General features: G+C 52.3%; 2 protein-coding genes across 5 annotated transcripts in view; one reads left to right on the forward strand and one right to left on the reverse strand.

Moving 5' to 3' along the window:
- Window positions 1-16,280, forward strand: part of RIMS4 (regulating synaptic membrane exocytosis 4) — a 52,590-nt gene extending 36,310 nt beyond the window's left edge. For 2 of the 4 annotated variants that reach the window (XM_016152407.2, XM_016152409.2), the window contains exons 3-7: window positions 9,060-9,172; window positions 9,432-9,533; window positions 10,133-10,272; window positions 11,558-11,762; window positions 14,695-16,280. In XM_016152407.2, coding sequence (XP_016007893.1) covers window positions 9,060-9,172; window positions 9,432-9,533; window positions 10,133-10,272; window positions 11,558-11,762; window positions 14,695-14,780 — 646 coding nt within the window. In that variant the 3' untranslated portion in view covers window positions 14,781-16,280. Of the gene's footprint in view, window positions 1-9,059; window positions 9,173-9,431; window positions 9,534-10,132; window positions 10,273-11,557; window positions 13,546-14,694 lie in introns of those variants that run through there. The other 2 variants (XM_036229361.1, XM_016152408.2) reach the window with 1 other exon arrangement.
- A 744-nt stretch (window positions 16,281-17,024) lies between these two features.
- On the reverse strand, window positions 17,025-22,032 carry KCNK15 (potassium two pore domain channel subfamily K member 15). The gene is made up of 2 exons (XM_016152453.2): window positions 21,746-22,032; window positions 17,025-17,908 (listed from the first exon to the last, which is right to left on the reverse strand). The coding sequence occupies exons 1-2, from the start codon at window positions 22,026-22,028 to the stop codon at window positions 17,196-17,198; spliced, it is 996 nt and encodes a 331-aa protein (XP_016007939.2). The 5' UTR covers window positions 22,029-22,032; the 3' UTR covers window positions 17,025-17,195.
- Between the last annotated feature and the right edge of the window lie 5,913 nt (window positions 22,033-27,945).

The raw sequence follows: 27,945 nt of genomic DNA on the forward strand, positions 1-27,945 counted from the left end.
CCTCAACCCCCTACCACTTGCTGAAACCTGAGATATTGCCCGGACCATCTGCTTTAGTTTTGGTTCCTCAGAACCAGACCTGAGACATGGATTTGAGTGCAGGTTGCTCACGGAAGGTGATTCCAGAATCCCAAGGTGGAGGAGCACATGAGAGGGTCGGGCGTCCAGGTACGTGCTTGTCGAGAAGCCAGCTGCCACTGTGGGCGTCCGGGGCTTCATCCTGATGGGAGCCAGTGTGGGACACGTGTCTGAGAGTCATCCCCCAGGAGGCGAGGGGGTTCAAGTATTTATACTCCCACCCTTACCAGTTACTGGTTGACACTCCTGCCGCACAGTGGGCTCTGGAGGCCAGAGGGATTCCTCGGGGGCCACAGGAACACATGTGCTGGCAGTGAGAAGTCAGCGTGACATGGTGAGGCTCAGTGGGTATGGAAGCAAGGAGACCAGCAGAGTCTGCTACCTTGTCTGGCTGCAGAGTGCCACCATCTCCTGGCTGCCCAGACCAGAAACCTAGGGTCCTCCCAGGCGGCTCCCCCTCTCTCACACTCCATATCCGTAGAGCCCATCTATAATTGGGCTCTGCCATTTCATTTCCAACTCTCTCTTGACTCCACCCATTTCTCCCCATCCCCACGCCCTCGGTGAGGCCTCTTATCCCTCTTGCCTGGATACCTGCAATTCCTGTGATCATAGTATGTCACACAGCACTTATTTTCTCTGACCTCTGCCAGCCTCTGCCAGTCCCCAGCCACGTGTCCCCGCTTCAGCACCCTGAACCTCTCACGCCTCCGTCTGTCTCACCTCCGGGCCCTTCATACATTGCCCCCTCTACCTGGCACCCCCTTTTCTACCCCCTCTCCACCCTCTGACTCATCCCTCCTCCAGATCCCAGCTAAGAACTGGCACATAAGCTTTATCTCATGTGCCAGCGTCAGTTAATTGATAGTGGCTCCCCGGAGTGTGCTATGTTGAGAAAGATTCTGGAGCCCAGTCCAGGCTTGGCATGAGTGTTCAGGTTGATTAGCAATGTCTGCCCTGGACGTGGGCAGGTCACATGGAACAGCATGGTCTGCGAGTCCTCTGATCGTATCAGTCACATCCACAGCCCCTTCTGCCCACCCCCTACTCCCAAGCTCCCCCTACTCTGTTGAAGTTGTCGTCTGTGTGTCTGTCTGGGCACTGGGTTAGGTGCCTGCCCACAGGGGGCCTGGCCTCAGATGATCCTCTGCACATTTTAATGAAAAAGGGGTCGGAACTTTGAACAGAGGCACACACACATGCCACTCTCCCTGCCCCCAGTCTCCATCACGCAGGGTCAGGGCCCAAAGCACTCAGAGGTGGCTGCCAGCAGCCCTCCTGCCCCTTTCCTCTGTTCCTTGTTGTCTCGAGGTGTCTGGGTCATCAGCATCCAGCTCCCTGGGTGTCTGGGTCACTGTGCCCACAGCCCTAGAAAGCAGAGTGTGAGCCGATGGTAGGGACTCATTCCTGCCCAGGCTCTTTCCTAGTCAGCAGAGGCCCAGGAGGCCAGGTGGGCAGTCAGAATACTCTTTCTTTTCCCTGCCTCTGCTTTTAGCAGAGTCATCGTGCCTGAAGGACAAAACCACTACTAGATATGGTCATGGACTAGGAGACAGGGCGGTTTGTAAGCATTAGTGTTTTCTGAGCATTTGATTGTGCCAGATTCTGTTCTGAGAAGTTTACCTCATTTAATACTATAACAGCACCAGCAAGGTGTCCTACCATTGTTCATTCCTACTTCACCAAAAAGGAGACTCAGGCTCTGAGAAGTGAAGAATGCATCTCCACAGCTAGTGAGCAGGGGAGTCAGGATTCAAATCCAGGCCTGCCTGACTGGGAAGCATAAACTGCAAATCCCCATGCTCTGCTCTGGGCCAGGCCACAGCTCCCTCAGGACACATGGAGACAGTATAGCAGAGTGATTTAGAATGTGAGCTCTGGACCAGGCTCCTGGGGTTTAAATCCCAAGTCTGCCACTTACTAGCGGAGTGACCTTGGTTGGGTTAGTTCACATTTCTGTGCTTTAATTTCCCCTTCTGTAAAATGGGTATTGATAACAACTACCTAGCTTTCTTCAAGGGGTTAAATGAGGATTAAATGAGTTAATATTGATAACTTAGTACCATAATGCTTGGCTCATGACCTAGTTTTTGAGAAATAAAATAAAAAATAAATCGAATCTTCGGCTCCATGCCTGTGAGCCACACTCTTATGGTGGGGGGCGGGGGGAGGGGCAGGCTTGGAAACATCTCGAATGCTGGACAAGCCAGAGTCAGGCTCGTGCGACGTTGTGTATCCCCGTGTGGAGCCAATTCTGCTATAACACTTGTTTAAAAACGTGAATTTGTTCCAACATGGTTGAAGTATTAGGGAATAATTTGAGCACCACGCACATTTTGCCTTCGCTCAGGTCTGATTTTATCCACGGGGAACACTCGGTGAACACAGAAACCTGCTCCCACGTAGGACACACGCGCGCACACACTCACACGCACACGCACACACGCACACACACACACACCCCTCCACTATCTCCCCGCCCCCTCACCTCCCACGTGTTATCCCGGCCACACCTGGTGTTACAACTTCCCGTCCCATTTCTACTTCCCCGCCTCGCAGAAACTCTTAGGCTGCAAACCTTCTGCCGCTTCATCTTCAAGGTAAAGTACCATATTCGTGGTAATAGTTATGCTTTTCTTAACCATTCAACGTATATAAGATTATGCTTCCATTTTTACTATGTTCCTGGCTCTTTCTTTTTTCGGATGCGATGCCGATGTAGTATTTGGGTGTTGCACCCCAACCCCATTTCTCCCATAAACTGTGATTTTTATTGCAGAATTTTGCATTGCACGGTAATTTTTTGGAGCGTATATTTCTTGTTACAGTCTGTGGGAAGGTGGGTGGACGGACAGGTGGACATGTGGGGCAGGTGGCAAGTGGATGGACAGAGAGCCCATAAAACACTAAAACCTTTCAGAACCATTTAACTCATAAACATCATGCGCTATGCAACCTGTTAGTTCCAGATATGGTTGAGACAGGTCTAGAAAAGAGAATAGAGTCAACCCCCCAATAACCCAATTACTTCTCTAACCATCGACAGCACAGAAAGTTCAGGGCCAAACTGAGCTCGAAGATTAATAATAAAAGATATGGGTTTCAGCTCTTCAAACAAAACTAACAGGATTTGAAGTGCAGGTAATCTCATTTTACTATTAACACAAAATAAAAGGCCGGCAGAATATGAGTTGTAATCCTGTTTTAGGCCTCTGCATGGCATGTGTCCCCAGGAAGAACCAGCTGCTGCACCCCTCCCCCAACCCCAGATGGCCTGGGCTTGGTCTCAGGCATCCAGATTTTGCATTTCCTAACACATCTGGAATCAGAAGTGCCACGAAGAGGGAGAAGAGGCTCTCCTTGGCTGGGCAGCAGGGACCAGCAGGCCAGAGTATCGTAGTTCTTTATTCATTCAGCAAATACTGCATGTTAGGCCCTGTGCTAAGCGCCTTGCCTGTGTTAGCTCATGGATTCTCCCCAACGACTCAGCAGCAAGGTGATCACAATATATTCTCATTTTATACATGGGAAACAGCAGCTCAGAGAGCTTATAACACCTGCCCCAGGTTACTTAGCACTGGAACTCAAGGTCCGTATTGTGCCAAAGTCGTCTTAACCACTATATTTTCCCATTTCGGGGCTAGCTGGAGGGTTTGGCACTGAACTGTTGTAAAGTTCCTACTGCATGATCTACATAGTAGCATGTGTACAGTAGTTAACCCTACCCCTTTGCAAATAGATCCAATGCACAGATTTTCAGTACATTTAAAACCGGTGCAGCACAAGCACCCACCAATGGAATGGCCTGTGCACTGTTCATTAGGTAGGTGTGGTCTTATTTGCAGATAAGATTCAAGTGCAGAGGCCACAGCAACTTGCCAGAGGTCATACAACAAGCAGTTGTCTAGCGAGAAGGAGAAGCATCTCTGACTACATCCTCTGCCTTTCGTCCTACTCCTGGGAAGACCCCAAAGTGTAGTGGGGTGTCCGATGCAGTTGGTTCTCTGGCCAACAGGGACTTGCCACCTCTGTATTCTTCTTCCCTCCAGCCCCATGGAGGATGCGCTAACCCGCACAGGGTTTCTGGGGTGTCTGCCTGGTTCCTTGGCAGCCAGCGAGGCACCCTGGGATGGGAAATCCGGCAGCCTCCCAGATATTATAAACAATTACTGCTAATTACCAGGCCTGCCAGTTCCCCATTGTCTGCTCACAGCCCCACCAGGATCCAAGGAGCAGACAATGACGACGTTGGAGGAAACTTTCAATTTCAGGCTGCAGAAGGACGACTCTGTCTGGGAGGCTGCGCTCCTTCAGTGACTTGGAATTCAAGAGGCACTGCCATTTCTCAGGCTTTTGGAGACCAGACCCTCTTTGCAGAATGGAGCTTGGATCCCTCCTGAGCCCTTCAGATGGCCAGGAGGGTGGAGTGGAAACGACCCGGGGCTGCGGGGGAAAGGCTGTGTCACCAGCCTTTGTGAGAGAGTCTAGTTCTTAGCCATGGTGCTGTTAATTAAGGCTCTTTGGTTTTGCAAGAATGATGGTACACATTTCCGTCCCCAGATATTTAAATTATTTTTTCGCATACTTTCTCTCTGATACTGTTGCATAATTGCTGAGAAAATAGATTCAGAAGCCCGACTGCTTGGATTCAAATACCACTCTGCTTCTGTCTCGGTTTGGCCTTCTCTCGGGTACAGTGGGAACATATGTTCCCCTCTGGGGCCTGGAGGGACAGTAGAGCCTCAGACTCTCGCAGGTTTACTTGACAAGACACCAGGCAGCCGTTTCTGCAAAGCATCGGGCTCTTTTCTGAGCTCCACCTAATAAAAGGATGGGCACAAGTCCCCTCTGCTTTCAGATTCCCAGACGTAGCTGGGGGATTTCCTGTCATCCCTCAGCCCAGCCCCACCCAGGGACCCAGGCCTTCCTCGAGGCTCCTCCAGCATCTCAGCTCCCTTCTGTCCCTGCCTGACGTCTTCCGCCCTCCCAGGCTGGGGATTGTTTGTTTGTTTGGGGGCAGGAGAGCTTAATTTTGCACCTTTCCTTCTAAGTCTGTTTCTTCTTGGATTTGCAACTTAAAAGCCAAGAATCTGTCTTCTTCCCTGGCTACTGCCTGAGTGGGGAAAGGGTGGCAGAGAGTGGTAGAAAATCATGAAAATGAAAAGCGTGCAGGCTGAAGTGTCAAATTATTATCCTACCAGCAACTCTGCTGATAAGTGAAAACAGAATTTTGGGGGGACAGTGCTGGGATATCTCATGTGGTTGAGGAGAGCAGGGCAGCCAGGACCGGCCAGCTGGTAGTTTGGGACTCTTTGCTAGGGCAGACCGTCCACGTGGCTCAGTTTCTCATGACCTTTAGCCTCTGGGATTCTCTTTCTGTGTTCCCAGAGAGTGTCTGTTTGAGCTTAGGTCCAGTGTCTACCCCTCAACCCATCAGCTCTGGCCAGGGGACAAGGTCACTGGGTTTAAGGAAAGCCATTTGCAATAACCTGCCTCTCCAATCAATGACTTAATAAGAACATTTATTTCTTATCCATGCAAATGTCAATACAGATGTTTGCCGATACAGATGTTTCTGGTCCTTTAGCCCCAGGCTCCTTTTTCTCTTGTGGCTTCACCATCCTTAAGGTCTCAGGACCCTCTGCCAGCTACGTTGATGGGGGAAGAGAGAAGGCCATATGTGAGACGTTTTTGTTTTTGTCTTTAACTGTAAAATACACACAATATCAAATTTACTATTGTAACCATTTTACCTTCACCACCATCCATCTTCAGAACTCTTCTGATATTATTAAAGTGAAACTCTGTACTCATTAAACATTAGCTCCCCCCCTTCCTAGCCTCAGTGACATCGTTCTGCTTTCTGTCTCTGTGAATTTGACTCCCCGTATATGTGGAATCGTATAGTATTTGTCCTTTTGTGACTGTCGTATTTCATTTAGCATAACATCTCCAAGGCTCATCTATGTCGTAACATGCGTCAGGACCTCTTTCCTTGTTATGGCTGAATCGTATTCCATTGTGTATGTACATCACACCTTATCCATCCATCCGTTGATAGTTACTTGGATTGCCTTCTACTTTTTGGCTATTGTAAATAATGCTTCTGTGAACATGAGTGTACAGAAATCTCTTAGAAAGTCTGCTTTCAGTTTTTTGTTTGTTTGTTTTTTGGTATATACCTAGGAGTGGAATTGCTGGGTCATGTGGTAGTTCTATTTTTAATTTTTTTTGAGGAGCTGCCTTACTGTTTTCCACAGGGGCTGTACCATTTTCTATCCCCACCAACAGTGCACAGGGATTCCAGTTTCTTCACATCTTTGCCAGCAGTTGTTGTTTTATGTTTTAAATTTTGTTTTGTTTTTGACAGTAGCCATTCTAAGGCGTGAGAGATGGTATGTGGGAGGTTTCTACAGGCTAGGTCTAGAAGTGGACCACATCCTTGCAGCTTATATTTATTGGCCACAGTTATTTACAAGGCTCAAACGTGGATTGAGCTATGTGCCCAGGAGAAAATGAACGCACAGTGTTTACCACGCTCAGAAACACACACCGGGCTTCCAGGAGCCCACGCCGTGCATTGGGATCGGTCCTAGACAGGGGGAAGTTATCGTGTGCCGGGGTGGCCAGCTGAAAGGTGCCTTCCACAAGCAGACCAAGGTTTAAATCCTGCTTTTCCCACCCTCTCATTGTGTGACCTTTGGCAAGTGGCTGTCCTTTGTTGAACCTCAGCATCCTTGCATGTCAACTGAATAAAAGCATGCCCCCTTCAATAGAACCACTGCAAGAGTCACACCAGAATGCACAGTCCATGAGGACAGGACTTTGCGTTGTTCATTCTTGTAGCCCCGGAGCCTGGCAGGGTGCCGATACATAGTAGGGCCTTGGTACGTGGGTGCCCAGTCTGGTGTGCGTGGGTAGGGGACTGGTTATGCCTTGTTATGTTGTCTTTTTTAATCACCTCTTTTGGAGCAACACGTTTGCCTAGCAAAATGCTAAGTTGTATACAGGGTCTTCCTTGGTTCCTTTAGTAGCTTGCTTGGAATTTTATACATAAAGGTGCAAAATACTATGGGGCGACTTGAATCGGGAAGTAGCCCGGCAGAGCAGCGAGCGCGGCGCCATACAGACCATCCTATAGGAAGGCAGGTGCCCTTCCCACGCCAGACCCAGTCTTCTAATCTGCTGGGTTAGGGAACGTTCTCCTGTAACTATCTGTTGAGCAAGTGGGCGAATCCTTCGCCAACTATGGGGCTTCACGAATTAACAATTAGGTGTAATGTCAGTCAGAAAGATTTGGTTCAGGCACGAGGGGGCACGTCTAGACTGTGGAGACCTGGAGACGAGAAGAGAGGACCGCGATTGAATTGTTATCGCCAAAGAATCTGGGGAAAGATAAAGTAGCTGAGTGGTCCGGAAGCAGAAGGGAGCATCCATGCCGGGCGCTGCCAGAAAGCCAACCTTCCTTGTAAGCTCCTCCTGCTCCTTCAAGGCCAAGATCCCAGCAGGTTGCCCAAGAAAGGAGCTTTGGCTGGGGTAATTCATGGGGTGACCAAAGCACACAGTGCTCTCGAGGTGCAAGGCAGCTTCCTCCTCCTACTCAAAGACCTCCTTGGCTTCTCTGTGAAACCTAGTATACAGTAGGTGCTTATTAAAAGCTAGCCGTTACTCTTGGAACGCGTGCAGGTGGAAAGTCATCTGGGATTGGTGTTAGAAGTATTGTATTTAAATACTGACTCTGCCCTGTGCACTCTGGGGCTTTAGACCAGCTGAGCACTATTATCCTCATGTGAATAATAGTGCTGGAAGTGAAAAAAAAAACTCTCTGTGGTGGTTTGCTCCTAAAGACAATAGAGGTACATCGAGCGTGGTATTTGATGCCTCATCTCATCTGCTACAACAGACCTAGGAGATGGTAACATTATTTTTTCATTTCAGAGATGGGAAAGAGAAGACTAAAATTGGCTTAAGGAAAATATTATTATGGTGATTGTCGCTGTTGTTATTCATTTGCGTAACAAAATAAGATGACATTTGCCTCGGGCAGAGCTTGATCTGGGAGCTCATGCAATGCGGGCAGTTTTACGGCTTCATTCACAGACTCTAGAGGGCGGCGGGAAAGCTGCCGAAGACTCCAGCTTTCTGTCTTGGGTTCACATCTGGTGGAAGAGAGAGCTTCTCGCTCTCTACAGTTCAAAGAAATATTCCCGGCTGGATTCTTGTGGGCTGAATCGGGGCACAAGCCCATCTCCGAGCCAGTCACAGTGGTCAAGGGAAGGAACACCCTGACTGGCCAGGCCAAGCTCACACCAGCCTCTGGAGCCAGGTCTGCTCTACCCCATAGGAATCAATGTCTTGGGGAGAGGGCCCCCCAAAGGAGATTTTAGGTCTTGTTCCCAAAGGAAGTGGGGGAAACATCGGGCAGCCCACAGCAACAGCTAACGCAGACCTCCGAGGCCAAGCGGCTGGTCCCGTGCATCTCAGTCTGTCAGGGGCAAACAAGTCTTCTGGGGCTCGTGTTAGAAAGCAGATGCTGACTCAACAGCCAGGGTTGGAGCGGGGTGCAGTTCTGTGTCAATGAGCTCCCAGGCAATGCCGATGGCCTCTGGACCACACTTTGAGTATCAGGGCGCTAAACAGCCTGAGCCAAGCACCGACAAGCATCACCCAACCACTCCAAGAGGCAGGTGTCACCATACCCACTTCACAGAGGTGAAGCCTGAGGCTTGGTGAGAAGAAATAGGGGGATGGTACAGGACACCAAAGCTAAGCCCTAGAATTTTGAAGTCAGGGCTGGAATTTTAGGGCCACGAAGATAGAAAAAAAGAGAGAGATACCGGACACAGATGTGCCTGAGGCTGGGTGATGTGGACAGAATCATCATAGCATGAGGGTACCTTCTAGAACTGGCCTCCTGACTCGCTATAGCCTTCAGTCAGCTCCAGGAACTTTTGTTTTTGTTTCATTCTTTCTTCTTGCAGTCTTAACTATGGGGGGGTCTGCCTGGCATCGGACGCGCAGTTCAGTGACTTCCTGGGCAGCATGGGGCCGGCGCAGTTTGTGGGTCGCCAGACCCTGGCCACCACGCCGATGGGTGAGTGCCCTAAGACCTGTTCCAAAAGGGGGTGGTCCCACCAGAAGCTCTGCATCTCCGCTTTCTTCCCCTCTGCTTTGGCTGCATCTGCTGAGCACCCAGTCTGGAGCCTGGTCCACACCTGGCAAGCCCTCAGCAGAGCCCGGGCATGTGGTGTGGGAGCTGGTTTTGGTCTTGTTTTGGGCTGGGAGCAGGAGGTTCTGAGTCCTTGATTTAGGCTTGAAGCTGCTTCCCAGTCTCATCTTGGCGGCTCTTGCAGGGGACGTGGAGATCGGCTTGCAGGAGCGGAATGGTCAGCTCGAAGTGGACATCATCCAGGCTCGGGGACTGACAGCCAAGCCAGGCTCCAAGACACTGCCAGGTGTGCCTTCCCTCTGCGAGGCAGCGGTGGAGGTCAGGGAGGATGTCTGGAGGGATACCTGAGTCTAGAAGAGAGAAAATTGAGCCCCTCTGTGTGGGACCCCTTTGTTTCATCTCCAGTGACTCATATAGAACTGGTGATTCAGGGTTTGTTCTGGGGACCCAGTTGAGATTATCAGCTGACCTTGTCAGACTCCCCTGCTGGACTGAGCTCCTGGAGAACATGGACCGTCTTTCTTGTTTATGGTTATACCGCAGTGCCTGGTAGGATGCTTGGCACACCGTGGGTGCTCAGCAGACATTTGTTGAGTGAATAGATAGCAATGAATGTATAAACCAGGGAAGGGGTGGGTGAGTCAGGGACAGAGGAAACGGGTAACTACAGGGTAAGCAGAAGTGGGGAGGCAGGCAGGACTACCCAAGGGGTGGAGTAGGTCCCACACAACCATGGCTGCACCCCATAACCCACACCTACCACCCCACTTACTGGAGTTACCTCCTCCCCACACGCCACAGGGGTGCTTCGATCCCCAGCAGTGGGTTGGTGGCTTCCCTCTGCCGTGCCCTTTGCCCACTCACCCTGGTGGCCTCTGTCCCCAGCGGCCTACATTAAGGCCTACTTGCTGGAGAATGGCGTCTGCATTGCCAAGAAGAAGACCAAAGTTGCTCGCAAGTCGCTGGACCCACTGTATAACCAGGTGCTGCTGTTTCCTGAGAGTCCCCAGGGCAAAGTCCTGCAGGTGAGGGGGATGGCATGTGCACGTGCACATGCATGTGTGTGTGTGTGTGTGTGTGTGTGTGCACACGTGCATGTGTGCAGTGCTGGAGGGCTAGGGAGGCCCCCTCGGGGGAGCCTAACCCAGAGGAAGTGGAGCACGGTGGTTGATTGGAACTGTACAACTTGCTGTGCAACTTCAAAACCAGTTTCTTTCTGAGCCTCAGCTTCTTCATCTGTAAAATGGGGACATGTTGGTACCTACTGACAACAGTGACAGTAACAGTGAAATGTCTGCTTTGTGCAAGAAAACTATTTGCAAGTTTGGCCTGGAGTAAATGCTCTACAAATGGCTTCCAGCGGCAGCAGCAGCAGCAACAGCCACCTCTGGAGGCCAGGGCCTTAGCCCAGAGCACGGTGATGATAGACTGGAAGCCTTTTGAGGCTCGAGACAGGTGCTTGGCCCTCTGGCCATTAGGAGGATCCCAGTGGTGACTCAAAGCTGGAGCTAGAAATAGCCACCTATCGTGGGTACAGACAAGGCCTAGGTCAGACGCCTGCAGGAGCTACATGCTGTCCTTTGGGCGCCTCTGGCTTGTGCCTCAATTTCGCACTCCTTACCTGTGTGGGCAAAGGAAATGAGGATGGGGCCACGGCGTGACAAGTTGCCAAGGCAATGGGACTTTTGCCAAACTGGAAAGCCCGGGTCCTGTCTAGGGTAGAGTTTTTCAGCCTGTGGGTTGAGACCCATCAGTGAGTTGTGAAATCAGTTGTGGAATAGGAGAGAGAACATTCATCACTCTTAGTAAGGGAAGTCTTCTTTGGTGGGCCACTTGCTTCAATTGTGAAGCCCATGTGTGCACAGGCCAGAATGTAAATGTCCGTCGATCCCTGTCGCAAAAGCTTGGAGAAGCCCTGTAGTCTAGAGGCGTTTAAACACAGTTTGAAACAAGCAGACGACCATGCAGACACTGTACATGTTTCAGGAGCCGGTTTTCGAGGCTCTGGAAGCAGAGGGCCCATGGGGGAAGCAGGTGGGGAACTCGTGAATCAAGGTCAGTCAAGACGTGGGTTCAGAGATGGGGCATGCGGAGGATGGAATGAACAGGGCAGGCAGGGCTGGAGGCAGGACGCCGGCCATCCAGGCGAGGAACGATGGTAGCACCGGAGCCAGGAAAAAACATGGTCGGATTCGAGTGATTGCCAATCAGCCGAACGCTCAGGACTCCGAGGTGTTTGGGGGTGGGGGTCACCCCGGGGTCCGGTTCTGGCCTTGGAGGGTTGGAAACACTGTGTCTCTTGCCCTGCAGGTGATCGTGTGGGGGAACTATGGGCGGATGGAGCGGAAGCAGTTCATGGGTGTGGCCCGCGTGTTGCTGGAGGAGCTGGACTTGACCACCCTGGCCGTGGGCTGGTACAAGCTCTTCCCCACCTCGTCCATGGTGGACCCAGCCACAGGCCCCCTGCTCCGGCAGGCATCCCAGTTGTCCCTCGAGAGCACCGTGGGGCCCTGCGGTGAGCGATCTTAGTGCCAGGGATGGGGAGGGGCTCCCCGAGATGGCCTGGAGACCGCCCGGCCCCGACCTGGGACCCCAGGCCTGGGAGCACCTTCAGCAGAGGAGGATGGGGTTCTCCCCTACAGCGGGGAAGCAGAATGGGGAGACCTGCCCCCCTTGGGACCCTCCTCACCCCTTCTTTGCCTCCCGTCCCCTGAGACCTTTCCTCTCCCAACGGGATTGGCTGCACTTTTGACTTGGCCGGTTCTTGACTGGTGGATGTGGCTGCAATCTGGAGAAGGGCAAGACTGAGGTGGCAGAGCACACCATTCTCCTGCCCCAGACTCTGACTGCTCCCTTTTTGTGCGTCCTTGAAAGCTCGCTGCCCAGAGCCAAGTCCAGAACCCAGCGGCCATCTCCATGGTGCCAATTACCAGCAAGTGTCTTTCCTGCGGCACCGGGTTCAGGCAGCTACATCTGCCCCGAAGCTGATGGGGCAGCTTTGCAAGGATCCGGAGCCAGCTCCGGGGGGCCCAGAGCCCCCCACTTGAAGAGGAGCTCAGGCCTCCCTCCGCCTGCCCGTGGAAGGAGCTTTGCCGCAGCCTGTCTGAATCCATTTGTCTGTCCCCTCCTGCCTGACCCTCTTCCAGTGGCTCTAGGAATTGGGCTCTGGCAGGGACCAAAGGAAAGGAAGAAGTGCCCAGGGCCTGGCACAGACCCCCAGGGTGCCTTGCTCCGTGGGACTGCAACAAGCTACTCTGGAAATTGTTGGACTGGAAAGAACTCTTTCATCCGGGTTTTGGTGGAGGAGCCGCGGGACCCTGATTTCCCAGAACCCCAAGCCCAGAGAGCTCACCATCTCTGCATTTTGGGGTGCTGGATTGGAGAGGGAGTCTGGGGAAAGCTGGGATTGGGCCTGGTGGTGCCAAGGTGAGGGCTTTCCAAATAGGAGAATCCCTTCTTATTGGATGAGGTCAAAGGTCATCTTGTCCGCCCCTCTGCCTCCAGGCTAGGGGTCTGGGGAGACAACGGAGCTCCCCTATTTTAGTCTTTTTAAACAAACCCTGTGTACTAAGGGCAGAACCCACTGCCCCGGCCTCAATTACCTTGGCTCAAGGAGACAGGGAGAGCGAGGAGGTGGTATGAGTCCAACTGGGAGCTTCCTTCTCTAGCAGGCCTGGGTAGCTGCCGTCCCGGCCCAGCCCTCCCCGGGGCCTACAGAAGCCCTTTTGCATGCTGGGGAGGATGCGGCTGGCCCCTCTTTATAGAAGCACATTTCTGCCACCTCCCCTGGGAGGCACCCAGCAGCCCGCCACCCCTCATCACCCAGTCCCTGCTGTGTAGGGCGTAGTCCAGGTTAGCTGGGTAGAGTTAGTGTCCCAAGCCCTGGGGCCTGTTCTTAGCTCGCACATAGTTCTCACAGAGTCCCAGGTGGGGGGTGGAGAGGAGACAGGTACATTCCAGGAGACTGCCATCTCCTCGCTGGCCTGGGCCTGGGGCTCTGGAAGCCAGCCCCTCCTCCTCCCCCTGCCCGCCCCTCCTCCCCCTGTAGGGTTGTAGCTGGAGCCACGTACTATACTCAGATGTTCTGATCTATTATCCTTGGGACTGATTTTTGTTTCTGAAGCACTCCCGAGGACGTGAGCCTTGGTGGAGGGCGCCTGGGCTCCATTAGAGGGGGTCATTTTCCACTGAGGTTACTCAGCTGTGTCTGGTCACACCTTGTCCCTGGTCTCACTCTAGGCTACTGACCAGGCGATTCCTTCCCCTGGAATTCCTCCCCCCCACCCCACCCCACCCCACCCCACCGCCACCCAGCCTGTTTGAGCCCTGGGCATCCTTTAAAGTCTGGTTGAATTTGATTGCCTCGTGGAGCTACTCACACTGCACTAGGAAGGGGCGATGGAGAGGCCCCTTCATCCAGAAGGCCTTCAGAGCTCCCTGGGTTTGTGGGGGTGGAACCCCAAGACAGGAGCAGGAGGCACCAGGGTTCTGAGTGGACTGGCATCTGACGCCCATAATTAGCCCCTCCCCATTTGTTTTTTTCAACCAGCGTGACTTCTCTGCTGTTTGTTTATTACTGGCCATTTGGAATATTTTGAGCCAGGAGAGCATCTTCTCTCTCTGCAGCCGTTACCCCTCTGGTCGTTCACAGGTAGTTTTCAAAGACAGGCAGAGAACCTGGCTGTCCCAACCAGAGGGAGCAGGGGCTTGGTACCCCCAGCCTGAGCCCACCAGCTGGTGTAGGGAGAGAGAGAGAGAGAGAGAGAGAGAGAGAGAGAGAGAGAGAGAGAGAGAGAGAGAGAGAGAGAGAGAGAGACAGAGAGAGAGAGAGAGAGAGAGACACACAGAGAGAGAGAGACAAGACAGAGAGAGAGACAGAGCGAGAGAGTGAGTGAGAGTATTCACGAGCTAGCTCCAAAGCAATAACATCCTGGGGGTGGTCCCAGAGGGCCCCCTCACTGACTTTCTTGTTTGTTCTGTGAAATCTCAGCTCACCTCCTGGGAGGGTGGGGCGGGTGGGAGCTGGAGCCCAGTTTCTTTGTATGGTTGTGAGCACGTGTGCCCCTTCCAAGGGGCTCTGACCATTTATTTGGCTGGGAACCACTGTCTGTCCTCACCAAGCGATGGGGGGTTGGGGAGGGGACAACTGTGGTCATAAGTAGCTTTGGGAACCTTCAAGCCCAGCCCAGCCCCACTGCTGTCAGATCTTTTGCACTTAAACTCCACCATTTGGAGAAGATCAGAGAGGGTGGAGCTGGGGGGATTTGGGGTGGTGGGGTTTTGGGGTCTCTAGCGGATAATTTCTTTTTTCAATCTCCGGGCCAAGGTCACATGCAGGGGTAGCATGGGAAAGAAGTTGTCTCCACTTTCCTTCTCCAGAATCTTTTTTTTCATACTAAAGAGAAAGGGGCTTTGGGAACATTAGTGAAGTCATTTCCATTTTACAGGCGAGGAGACCAGTGCAGGAAGAGCCACCTCTGAGGTCACCTGTGAGGTGAGTTCAGTGCCACCCCCAACCTGGGCCTACTCCTAATGAGGCTGAACTGGAGCCCGAGCAGGATGAGGTGGGGCCGCCATTTCTCATGACCCTTCCTCCTCCCTTCTCTCAGTAGAGTCTCCCAGTGGCCTTGAAAAGATGAGCAGGACAAATTGTAGCCCATCTGAGAGGAAAAGAAACAGGAAGTGACTTGCCAAGATCCCTCAGCAAAAGAGTGGTGGGGACAGAACAGGGGTTCTGTTGCGCTTCCTTCCTTCATGGGACAGGGGACCATTGCTCCAGGGCATGTCTGCCATAAGTATTTTTGGCCCTTAAGCCCTAGGCCACCAACTCTGCTTAGTTCCATCTCTTTGGGCTAGTAACTTTTCTGGGCCCAGGTTTGGGAAGAGGGTTGCCATGGAGACCTAGCTCTCTTAAAAGTCTGGTCCAGCTGACTGAAGGTGCACAGGATTTGGTTCAGGCCTTCAACACTGGGTGGGGGCTCCCACCAAGGGACCATACCCCTCCGGGACCAATTTGAAGGATGTAAGAAGCACCAGTTGCTGCCTGGGGCTGTGTAGGAGGTGGCTGTGTTACACCTCATCATAAGAAAACCCTCATAAAACCTTCAAATGTAATAATATCTGATCTTCCTGTAGCGCTTTTCAAACTCTTTTGTTTTCAAAGTGCTTTTACCCTGCGTGTACCCGCACAGGAGCCCCTGGGCAGTAGGTGGAACCTTTATTATCAGCCCCATTTTAAAGAGGGGGAAGCTGAGGCCCTTGGAGGGGAAGGCACCTGCTAAGGTCCCACTGTGAGTTAGTGGCCGAATCTGAACTAGAACTCAGTTCTCTAGCAGTTCAGAGCTCTTTCTTCTACACTGGGAGGTAAAGCAGTTTAGCGGGTGGCTATGCACTTTACAAGCTGATTCACCATCCAGTTCCTTAAACCGGAAGCTCCTGGGCGCACTTCGGTGTTCAGACACAGCACTGAACCCACTCCCCGTGGAGCACAGCTGTTGCGTCAGGCAAGGCCACCTGCATTTATTTATTGAGCAGCAGCTCTGTGCCAAGCCCACGAGACCGAGCCATCCCTGTTCCCCCGTCTCCCGCAGCGCTCTCGGAGGGCCCTGTGTCTCTACAGTGGCACCTCAGAGTGGACAGGGAGCTTTCATGTCCATGCGCTCACCTGACTCACAAACCCTGAGCAGAGGCTGACTGCACGTGGCCATTTTACTCATAACTTCTGTGAGAGCAAAGTGGAGACTTGAACCCGGGGCCTCGGACATCACATCTGAAGCCCTGTCACTCGACTGCCTCCTGAGGGGGTGGCAGGAAGGCAGGACCCTGGGTCCTCAGGCTGGGGCCTCTCCATCCCCCCACCTCTCCCTCATTCCCTCTCCGGGAGCAGGAGCCGCTGGGGCCTCTGGGGAGGGAGGGTTTCCGGGGCCCCTGGGTTGGAGTGGATCACGTGTTCATGATCACGTAGCTCATGTTGAAAATTAAAGTTTTTGGCTTTTCTAAACTGGCTTGCTCTGCTTTGTCTTGAGACACTTCTATCTAGGAAACTAGGGGCAGTTGGTGTTTTAAGGAGCCGAGGACTGCAGATGCCAGCATGCCCCACCATGGGCTTCGTATTGCCCCCTCAGGGGCTCATCCCAGGAACCCTTCCAGAGGTGCACAGGAGGGGGCAGGATTCCGGATGAACCCAGTCATTTTACAGATGTGGAAACAGGCCTAGGTAGGGGATGCGAATCCCCAAGGTCACATTGCAGGTGACTGGCAGGACTCAGATCTCACGGCTCTCAGAAAAGAGCTGTCGCACAGCATTCAGCTGCATCCAGGTGGCCCCAGCGACATGGCAGGTGTCAGCAAGACCCCTCCCTCCGGAAGTAGGGCTGGCCAAGGACAAAGCATCAGCTTGGGGAGTGGAGGCATGTGCTTCGTCCACACATGGGCTAATTCCTCTCTACATGCTGAGCAAGAGAAAGTGTTTGAATTGTGCCCCCTTGTCCACACTGGGCGGTGGTAGATGGTTCCTGTCAGTCCCTCTCCTCCCCGTGCTTCTCATAGTGTGAGCAGCTGGCCTCACTGGTAGGATTCCAGCGTTGAAAATCAGGCATTTTCCCTATAACACAGAAAACCAGCCTCTTCACACAATAGAAGGATAGCCACCTGTTTCCACTTTGGAGGGTAGCTAGTGACATGGATCTGTGGAGAGCCTCTCCTAGGTGGCTGATGTGGCCACGCCTTCCTAAAACAATCTGGACGACAGGGATTTGCACCTACTGGGTGACTTTAGAGTCATGCCTGTGCTTATGCTGCGACTTTAATATATTTTTGGAGAGAGGAGAGGGGCTGGCCACAGAAGGGAATGAGAACCTGCCCGTGGCAGAAGACTATGGCACTGCGGCCACGGCCCCTCGCGCCTCTCCAAGCGTTCTGGGATCGACCCCCGGTTGGGGTAGGGCTGTCAGATGGACTTCCGCCTCTGGGATGGGGGCCTGCCTGCCCCGCCGCTGCCCACAGCCTCAGGGCTCGCAGGGGGCGAGAAGCCTAGATTGTCGCGGGCCCACATCTCCAGCTGGTGGATGCGGTAGGAGACTGAAGAGGAGCCCCCGGGGCGGGGCGGGCAGCGGGGCAGAGCGGGGCCGTGGCTCTCGGGCGCCCCCAGGCGGGGCGGGCTGGCGCGGCGGGCGGCACGCTCTGGCGCGTCGGTGCTGGCTGCCAGGAAGCGCAGGACCACGAGGTTGAGGAAGGCGCCGATTACCGTGAGCCCCAAGAGGATGTAGAGGAAGCTGAAGACCACATAGGGCGGCTTCCTCTGTAGCGCCTCGTCTCTCTGCAGCGCCACGAAGTCGCCGAAGCCGATAGTGGTGAGGGTGATGAAACAGTAGTAGTAGGCGTGGAAGAAAGTCCAGCCCTCGAAGTGCGCGAAGGCTGCGGCCCCGAGGGCCAGAGTGGCCGCGCACACCAGCAGCCCCGCCACCACCATGTTCTCGGTGGAGACGCGCGGCCGCCGCAGGCCCAGGCAGCGCTTGGCCGCCAGCAGGAGGTGCCGCACCAGCGCATTCAGCCGCTCGCCCAGGCTCTGGAAGGTGACCAGCGTCAGGGGGATGCCCAGGAGCGCATAGAACATGCAGAAGACCTTGCCCGAGTCCGTGCCTGGCACGGTGTGGCCGTACCCTGGAAGAAGAGCAGAGGGGAGGGTAGATGAATGCCCAGCGCCTTCTGACAATACTGTCGCCCTCGGCCTGCCTGCCCAGTCTCTCTTCCATCCCCTAGAGCCAGCAGAGCGTCTTCAAAGTGCTAGTTTTAACTAGGTCATTCCCTGGCTTCAAAACCTTGCTTGGTCATCCATAATCACTCCAAACTGTAAACAATCCAAATGTCCCTCAACTGGAGAACGGATAAACAACTTGCGCTACATCTGCACAATGGAATTCTTCGGGACAATAAAAAAGAATGAACTGCAGTTACCTGCAGCAACAAAGAATGGATCTCGAATGTGTTATGCCGAAGCCAAGCTCAAAAGGTACATACCACGTGGGTCCATTTAAATGACATGCTGGCAAAACCATAGGGACAGAAAACAGGTCTGTGGTCGCCAGTCATTGAGACTGGAGGAGAGGTTAACTACAAAGCGGCAGGACGGAATTTTGGAGGGTGACGGAAGTGTTCTTCTGTCTCGATCGTAGCTGCAGTTACGCAACAGGTCTTGTCAAAACGCGTAGAAGTGTACACTGAAAAACGGTGAGTTTTACTGTACATAAATTATGCCTTGATTTAAAAAAATAAATCTTCTGGGGCTCCCAGTACCCACAGGGTAGAGTCCCAGTTCCCAGGTTGTGTCTGAGCTCCTTTGTGATCTGATCGCCTCTCAGCTCTCCAGCCTCACCCCATGTCATTTCCCCGAGTCAGCATGTCCCACCCCCACAAGCCTTTTCTCATACTCCAGCCCCCACTGCCCTATTTCCCCTGCCCCAGTCCACTTCTTCCCAGATCCTTCTCCAAGTCGGCTCTCACTAAACAGCTTTTCAGTCTGCTGTAGAAACTCTTCACTGAGTCCCCTCAACTGTTTAAGGGGCTCTAACCTCAAATGGGCTTCCTTGAATCTTGAAAAGAATGGATATGTGTCTTTTCCAGGAGAGAGAAATGAAAGCGTTCATGGTATTCTCAAAGGGTCCTAAGAAAAGCCAGGCAGACCTTCCTCAACAGAATATGCCTCCTCTAGCGAGATTGGCCCCATCTGCCAAAATGTAAAATACGCAACCCCTTTGACCTGTGGAAGTTAGTCCTCCAAAGCGCACACATGTGCAAAGTGATGTATGCATGTAGGTTATTGCTAAAGCATTGTCACCCATAGTGAAAATTTTAGACAACGTAAGTGACCATCAATAGAGGCCTGGTTAAATAAATCACGGCACTATCCGAATGATGGAATATTACACAGCAGCAGTTCCAGTCGGGTGACTTTGCTCCTGAGGGGACATTTGGCAATGTCTGGAGACATTTTTGGTTGCCACAGTTGGGAGGTGGTGGGTGTGTGCTATTGGCATCCAGTGGGTAGAAGCCAGGGATGCTGCTAAACATCCTGCATTGCACAAGACAGCCCCTGCAACAAAGAATTATGTAGTCCAAAATGCCAGTAGTGCTGGGGTTGAGAAGAGCTGCTATACAGCCATGAAAAAGGTGACACAGTTCTTTGGGGGCTGATACAAAAACATCACCAACATATATTAAGTTAAAAAAAGAGACAAAACAGTGTGTATAATATAATGATATATAATGTGTATGTATATGTGTGTGCAAGTTTTAAAGAAATATATAGGCAAATAATATATCTGGATGGATACACAAGAAACTAGTAACTGTTTGATCCAGGGAAAGGAATTTGTGGGTCAAGGGACAGGATGAGAGGGAGACTTCCCTTTCATTCTGTACCCTTTTGTGCCATGTGAAGTGTGTACTGTGTGCATACGTAACTTATTCGAAATACCAACACTATGTTTTTAATACCCACTGCTTCACTTCCACTTTCTATTGCATGGCCTTACCTGTTATTGGGAGGTGGGGGGAGGGGGTTCTGCTCACCACTAGACTAAGCTCCTTGAGGCCAGAAACCATGCTGGTCACTTCTCTGTATTCCTAGTCACTAGTGCCCTGCACAGAGCCTGACACGAACTAGGACTCAATGAAAGTTTAATCATCATCATCATCATCATCATCAAACCAAATCGAAGGGTGAGTGCTAAGTGTGAGACAGAGGAACGTCTTTAGGGATGAGGCCAGGCAGTGCTGTTTCCAGCTGTTTGGCACTATGTCAGGTTTTCGGCAGAGAGTGAAATGAATAATGATAATAGCTAACCATGCTGAGTACTCTACATGGATTATCTTATTTAACCCTCTCAATGACTGTATGTGATGATATCCCCAGATACAGATAAGGAAATTAGAATCAGAGGGAAGAAGGTGCCCAAAGGTCACAGGCCTGGGCCATTAACTGCCTCTCTTCTATCACAGCGGTGCTCCAGATCCTGGCACCTGGCTCCCTGCAAGGCTGACTTTTGCAGCTGGGACCACACAGCAAGTGCTGGCGCCCCCAGGTGGCCAGAAAAAGCAAAACCGTTTCCCCTCAGTCCCTTTCCCCATTCTCCCAGATGTATGTGGGTGGTGTTGGGTAGGCAGGGACAGGCAGGAGAAGAGGCCAAATGCAGCTAGTAGGCCTCCCGTGAAGGAGGGGGAGAGCAGAAGAGGTGGATAGGGTCCCACACCACTGGGCACGGTGACAAGATAGCTGAGCCAAGATAGGGAAGCAAGGGTGCCGTGTTGACAAGAGGGAGCATAAGGGCTGAATGGGAGCTGGGCCCGCAGTTGGCAAATAATAAATTGTCATTATTACTAATTAATAGTGCCTGTTTAGCCTCAGGCACTGTGCCAAGCATTTTACACGCTTGACCTCATTTAAACCTGGCAACCACCCAATGAGGTAGGAACGACTGCATTTTGCAGTTGAGGAAACCAGAGCTTGGAGAGGTACAATCAATTACTAGAGAGGGCAGGAGGCAACAGAGAAGAGATCAGAACTCTGGTCTATGTAACTAAAAAAACTCGGGGTTTTAACTCCACTGCTAAACCCCACAAACTCACATTCACTTGCAAGAGCATTATGGAAATATTTCCTCCAAGGCACAGGCTTCCAGGGTGGTGGCCCAAACCCAAAGGGGTGCCTGGGCATCAACAACTGGGGCCGGGGGAGTGGTGGGCACCCAGCTTGGAGCCCTTCAGAGCCTGCTTCTCTCCTTTTCTGCTTCCCGGTGCTTAGGCTCTGCCAGTCAGTAGCCATGGCAACGGCTGGCAGTCCAGATGCTGCAGAGAAAGTGCTCTGGCTCCCTGAGGGTGATGTCCAAAGCTTGTGGTAATCAGTCATTCCTTCGATAACTATTTATTGAGTGTCTACTATGTGCCAGGCACTGGCCATACTACAGTGACTAAGACAGACTAGGAGTAACAGAATAGTAATTACAATACGAAAACCAATTTCTTTTTTTTAGTGCTTTCTATGTGACAGGCCCTTTGCTGAAACGGTCTGCATCTTTATTTCTTTGATAATAATGAGAGAGGGCCTATTGGTACCCCTAGTTTACCGAGGAAAAAACTGAGGCTCAGAGAGGTTACACAACTTGTCTCAGGTCACACAGCTATTATGATGCAACCAGGCAAGGGAACAACTCCAGCCACTTGGGCTTCCCGTCCCACTTTATCTGTCTCCCAGCCCCTGGGGTGTTTTCTGGGCACTCTTGCATGCCAGCATCTTGGCAAACTTGACCTAGTGACTTCTCCCATCCCGGACTGCGTGGAATGACAGCCCATTTGCAGAGGGAGGCAAGTGAGGCTCAGCGAGCTGAAATGACTCGTCCAAAGTCACCCAGCTGGGCAGGGACAGAGGTGGACTGCAAACCCAGGGCCACCGTGAGCAGCTTTGGATGAAGTGGGTGCCGATGGGGGTGTTGGGGCGCTCACCGATGGTGGTGATGACGGTGATGGCGAAGTAGAAGGAGCCTGCAAACTTCCACTGGCGGCCGGCGCGGTGCGGCTCAGCCTGCAGCGCCAGGCGCTCCAGCTCGCGGTAGTCCTCGGTGGAGAAGCCGTACTTCCTCCGGAGCTCGCTCCGCTTCTGGGCCAGCAGCCGCTGGCGCCCGCTCTCTGCCTCGGACTCGAGCGCGTCGAAGACCGCGGCGCCCACCAGCAGGTAGGACAGGATGCACAGGACGAGCGCGGCGGTGCGCACGCTCTGCCGCCTCATGGCGGCGCCTCGAGCCGCGCCGTACTCCGCGCCGTGCCCACCCCGGCCCCGGCTGCGGCCATGCGCCCCGACGGCCGCCAGTTCCCGCTCCGCCGCGGCCAGCACCCGCTACCCGCGCTGCGGGAGCCAGCGCTGCGCGCGGCCGGAGTGGGGCATCCAGAGGCGGGGCCTCGGGGGGAGGCGGCGGAGGGAGCGCTCCTGCAGCCGCCGCTGCCCTGCCCCTGCCGCACATCTGCCTTTGTTTACCCGCCGGCGCCCTGGGGCTAATAAGTCTGCAAACAGTGACAGCTGGAGCAAAACTCCAAAAGCCTGGGTCTGCAGAAGTCCTGACTCCATCACTCTCTTTTCCTATGACCTTGGGCAAGCCATTCATTCGTTGGTTCGTTCGTTCTTTCATTAATTCATTCGTTCGTTCATTCATTCTTTCGTTTGTTTCAGTCAGTCAGTCAGTCAGTCATCCAACAAATATTCACGAAGCACCTACTGCAAAATAGATTCCTGATGTAAATATCCTAGAAAGGAGAGTTGGCTGAAAACCAAACAAAAAGATAATTTGAGAAAAGTGTAAGATCGAAGGGAAACAGTTTCTGGGGGGAGGTGGGCCCTGCCAGCAGAGGTGGCGGGGGAAGCCCTCTTTGGAGTAACTGGGGAGGACGCACCCACGCAGCAAGTGTCTTTAGGAAGTGAGGCTGGCGCCAGGAGAATTGGGGTGCTGGGGGGAGGTAGAGGAGGAGAGAGCAGAAGAAAGGCAGAGAGGTGATTTCACACAGGGTCTTACAGGCCCTTATATGGGTTTATTCTTTAATACAATTGGAAAGGCTACAAGCTGGAAAACAAACATACCAATGATCTGATTGATATTTTTTAAAAAGAGCATTCTGGCTGCCATGAGGAAAAGGGATGGTGGCTAGGGGTGCAGGCCAGGTAGGAGACTTGCAGTCCAAAATGGGTACTGAGTGTATCCTGGACTAGGAGCTCAACGCTGGAGATGGAGAGAAGCAGATGGACCTGAGATATGTTAGGGAAGTGGAGCTGGGCACACACGACTAGCACATTTCCCAGCCTCCCTTGCGTTTAGAAGCTGTGGCCTGTGGAATGTGGGCAAAAGTGCCACTTCCAGGCCTGGCCAATAAAAGCCTCCCGCATGCCATGCTCTGCCTCTCTTCCCCCACCTGTAGGCTGAATGCAGAGTTTTTAGAAGAGGGCAGAGCCACAGGTGGAAGGGGTCTGGGTGCCTGAAAGACATATTGCAAGGCCACCCCCACACAGGAACACCTACTTTGAACTTGTATTGCATTAAGCCCCGGGGATATGGGGTCAATCTGTTACCACTGCTAATGTTACCATGCCACACAGAGCAACAGGACTTGGATGTGGAGGACAAAGAGAAGGACTCTGGATGACTCCTGGATCTTTGTCCTGAACAGCTGGGTGCTCGAGGAGTCAATTTCATTGATCTCACTCCCCGAGGAATTCACTCCTGTCCCCAGCACCAAAGTGACGCTCGTTTCAGTATGGGTGCGCCTTTGTAGAGATTCTGGGCAGAGCGCTGGGCAGCCTCTCCTGCAGCTGTCCGGAGCGCCTGCATCCCTGGGTCTCAGCTGCAGCCTTGGCATGCATTACCTGTCCCCCATCGCTGCTCTAGCCGCTCTCCCCACAGCCTCTCTGCATTTTCCTTCTCCAGCCACGCTAAACTTTCAGCTCCTCGCACAAATTCTTGCTCTGCTTGGAACAGTCCTCTCTCCATCCCACTTAATAGCCGGCATTTACTGAATGCCTGCCAGGGGCCAGACACCAGTTGAAGCACTTCACAAGGATTAATGCGTTTAATCATCGTGGTCGCCTTGTGCTGGAGGTGTGGCTGATAACGCCCTATTCATCTTTCCACTCTCAGTTTGTTTGGACATGGCCCTTTCTGACTCTTGCTCAGGTCGCCTTCCTCTGCTGCCAGAGGCCTCTCTGCCTCTTGCATCTTTCATCCCTCCCACTGCATCGTAATTCTTGCATCCCATATTTGCTTCTTCCCTGAAGGCAGAGATCCCATCTCTGTCACCTCCCTGTCCTCAGTACCTCGACCTGACACAGAGCACACACCAGTGACCATGGACAAAGGAGCAGCCATAGTAAATAGAAGTTAAGAAAATGAACTCTGCACCCCAGCCTGGATTCAGATCCCACTTTTGTTGCTTACCGGCTGTGTGAAATTGGATGCCTCAGTTTCTCCAGCAGTAAAATGGGATTAGGAAAGTTTCGATCTCATTAGGGGCTGTGGTTGGCAGAATAAAGTCTCCCCTATAGATGCCATGTCCTATCCTCGAGATCTGTAAATATGTTAGGTTGCATGGTACTGGGGAATTAAGGTTGCTGAGCAATTGACTTTGAGCTGGGAGACAATCTTGGAATATCTGGGTGGGCTCAATGTAATCACAAGCATCCTTATATCTGGAAGAGGGAGGCAGAAGAGGAAAAACCAGAGAGATGCAAGATGAGAAGGACTCGGCTTGATGTTGTTGGCTTTGAAGATGGAGGAAGGAGCCGTGATCCAAGGAGGCAGGCGCCTTCTAAAATCTGGAAAAGGCAAGAACATGGATCCCTCTCCAGAGCCTCCACAGAGGAACGCAGCCCTACTAACACCTTTACCTTAGCCCAGGGCAACCTGCGTAGACCTCCACCCTCCAGAACTGGAAAATAATTGTTTAAGCGGCTATGTCTATGATAATTTGTCACAGCAGCAACAGAAAACTAACGACAGTGGTCATGAGCATTAAACGAGCCAGTAGTTGTGACACCCAGAGCAGCGTCCGGCCCTGAGGACTTGTCTAGAAGTGTTAGCCACTGTTATAAAAATTACAACTGAGCAAATACCCGTGGGGGTGTTGCACCCAGTGCCTGCCCTGACTCAGTTCTCAGGCAGAATCGGGGCCCAGTGCATGGCAGTGGTTGGGGAGGAACTTGGACTCCTTCCCCACCCCACTCCCTCAGAAATCGGACTGCAGCTCCGCAGATCAGAAGCCAGGCACTGGGACTGCTGCCTCAGCCTTCTTTTTAACAATGGCATCAGCAAGTTTGATTATCTGATTCTGTCTAGACTCCAGCAGAGCAGAAACCTGGGCTACAATCTCAGAGTAGGGGTGAGTGGGGCACTAGGGACCTACAGCCCCAGAAGGGCCTGAGAAGAGCTTGCTGAGACAGTGTGGGGGTGGGGAAGGCTTGTTCTTAGGGCCCATACTGGGGACAGTTGTTGAGGTCCTAGTCATGGACACAGCTGGAGTCAACAAGGCCTGGGTTTCAATTCCGGCTCCTCTACTGTTTAGGTCGGTGTCGATGGAGAGAACGCTCCCACTCCTCTGTGCCTTGGTTTTCCATCGAGAAGTGGGGCGATAATAATGCCCACCTCCTACGGCCATGTAAAGGGTTATAAAAGTAGCAAGTAGCTGCTTTCCTTCACCGTTTATAACTGTCTGCCTGAAGATGTCAAGCATTCTTTTCCAGAAACAGGAATGAAGCTAAAATTGTTGAGCACCTGCCCATGCACAGCACATTCGCAGATGTTACTAATGGAGCCCTCACTTTCTTCTTCAGGAAGCAGAGGTGCGGAGAAGAGGTCTCACCTGCCAAGTCCTCACAGCCAGGCAGTGCCTAAGCCTGGACTTGAACTCAAGGCTCTCTGAGCCCCAAGGTCATGATCCTTCCAATACATGGCCTCCTTAGGCAAGATGCCGCTGACTTTATCACCCTCCCATCATCACCTCTCTGGACCTCACTTTCTTCATCTCTCAGATGGGACTGAGGAGTGCCAGCTGGCTGTCTGCCCCCGCCATGGTGAAGGCCCTGTGACATGCTGCTAAAAGGTGCTTTGTCAAATGTGCCTGCTGGGGGTGGGTATTATTGGAGCCATGGGAGAGCTGTCTGGCCCTGCCAGGCAGGTGACTCTGCCCTGTGCTTGGCATTTTCGGTTCAGTGGCTCTATTTTAAGCTGGAGGAGGTTAGAGTTTGTGTATGTGTGTTTCTCAGCTTGGAAAACCGTCAGCTGCACAGTCACCAAAAACAGCAACACCCCAAGACACCCCCTGCAGCTCTCCTCCTTCTGCCTCCTCCCCTTCTTCCTTTGGGAGCCTGAGAGAGAGGACCTAGTGATTTTCCTCTGTCCCTTCAAGTCAGAATCACACCTGTGACCTCTTAACGAGGCCTTGGATCTTCTTCCACAGCTCCAAGGTTGCCGGCTTTGAGAATGAGACAGGTGATCCCAGTGCCCAGCTGGGCCTTGGGATGTAAAGTGCCTTTCAAAGCACTTTACATACCTTCCTTATGAGTCTCCATCCTTCTGAAAGCTTCACGAGCCGGGCAGGCCTTGCCATTCCCACGTCAGGGGGAGGAAACAGGCTAAGGCCACACTGGTAAAGAAAGGACTTGAGTTTCTGAGTGAGCCAGCCCTCAGTTCCATCTTGGGTAAGTGACTTCACCTTTCTGAGTCTCAGTTTCCTCATCCGTGACACAGGGGTAAAAATATCTGCCAAACAGTGTTCCTGTGAGGATTAAATGAAAGTGTGAAGGAGCACTCAGCACCCAGTAGGTGCCAGTAAATGTTAGTACCTCTCCTCCACCCAATTAATTTCTTCTTTCCCTTTCCCCCAGGCTTACTGGAATCTTGAGGCATTGGTTTTTATAGTCTGAATATAGTTCAGTAATTTCCCCAAAGACCAGAGAGCCCGGCAGTTTGCCTAGATCTCTTTCTTGTCTCCCTTCTAAAAGAATGGATTAATTTGACCTCAGGGGACAGTAGGTACCAGCTCCTTCGAAATGGCAGCTGTGGCCTTTGGCAGCCTGAGTATCATTTAGGGATCTGGGTTGCAAGAAATTAAAAGCTGCCTCGTGCTAACTTATGTTATTGGTAGGATTTGGGGTCTCCTAGAATCTTCTAGGCACTGGAAGACAAACCATATGGTTTTGGGGGCCCAGAGAGGTGGAACCTTGAGTATCACCAGGAAAACACTATAGTTGTGCCCAGTATGGGGGGCACTATTGTTCCCAGTATGATATCATTTGGGGGACAAATGACAATTGTCTGAGCACGACCCCATCTCTGACTATTAGGACCCACCAAGGCTGTTTAGAGAATTCATGACACACTTGTGGCCATTGAGTCAGAGCCCTTGGGAGTTTGTTCTTTAGCCTCCTAAGGATGGATATTTAGAGTTAATAGAGATATTAAAACCTTTAAAAACTTAGGTGATATAGGAGTATCGAGTTGTCAAACCATCCTCTCTACTTTCATGTACGATTGAGAATTTTCGCAATAAAATGTTTTTTAAGAGAACACATGCTCTCTCTTCATCCCCACCCCCATTTTTTTTTTCTGCTATTCCTTTGGTCTGAGTGGAAGGGCGACTCTGAGGATTGGGGTGAATTAGAAGGATGCGTACTGAGCAGTTACTATGATCCAATCCGGAAGCGAGGTGCTTAGCAGTCATCATGTAAGGGATGTAATCCTCACAACGCAGGCACTTTTAATCCCACTGTACAGAGGAGAAAGCCGTGGCTCCAAGGGATGTGGTGATTTGCTTGAAGTCACCCCGCCCAGGAGCCATCCTGTCCTGCTGCCAAGCTCTTGCTCCTAAAGGCGGCACTTACTGCCCCAAGGAGCTCAGCCGTGTGCTTCCACATGGCAATGGAAGCTCGTGGCGGTTGCTGACAGAGGCCTGCCTCTGTTTCTCCTGCCAACACCCACCCCTCCTATTCCCCAGTCAACTCGATGGATGGATCGGAATCAAGAGACATCTGAATCAAAGCGGGCAGGGTTTGCATTTCAGAAGACATCCGGGTTGCTAAGGGTCAAAACAAAGAAATCCAAGCACCTGAGACACTAAGAAAGGCATGGGCCAGTGTTAGTGTCAGACAGAGCTGCACTGTCTGATGC

The sequence above is a fragment of the Rousettus aegyptiacus genome, unplaced genomic scaffold (genome assembly GCF_014176215.1).
Source record: "Rousettus aegyptiacus isolate mRouAeg1 unplaced genomic scaffold, mRouAeg1.p scaffold_m13_p_12, whole genome shotgun sequence".
Lineage (NCBI taxonomy): Eukaryota > Metazoa > Chordata > Mammalia > Chiroptera > Pteropodidae > Rousettus > Rousettus aegyptiacus.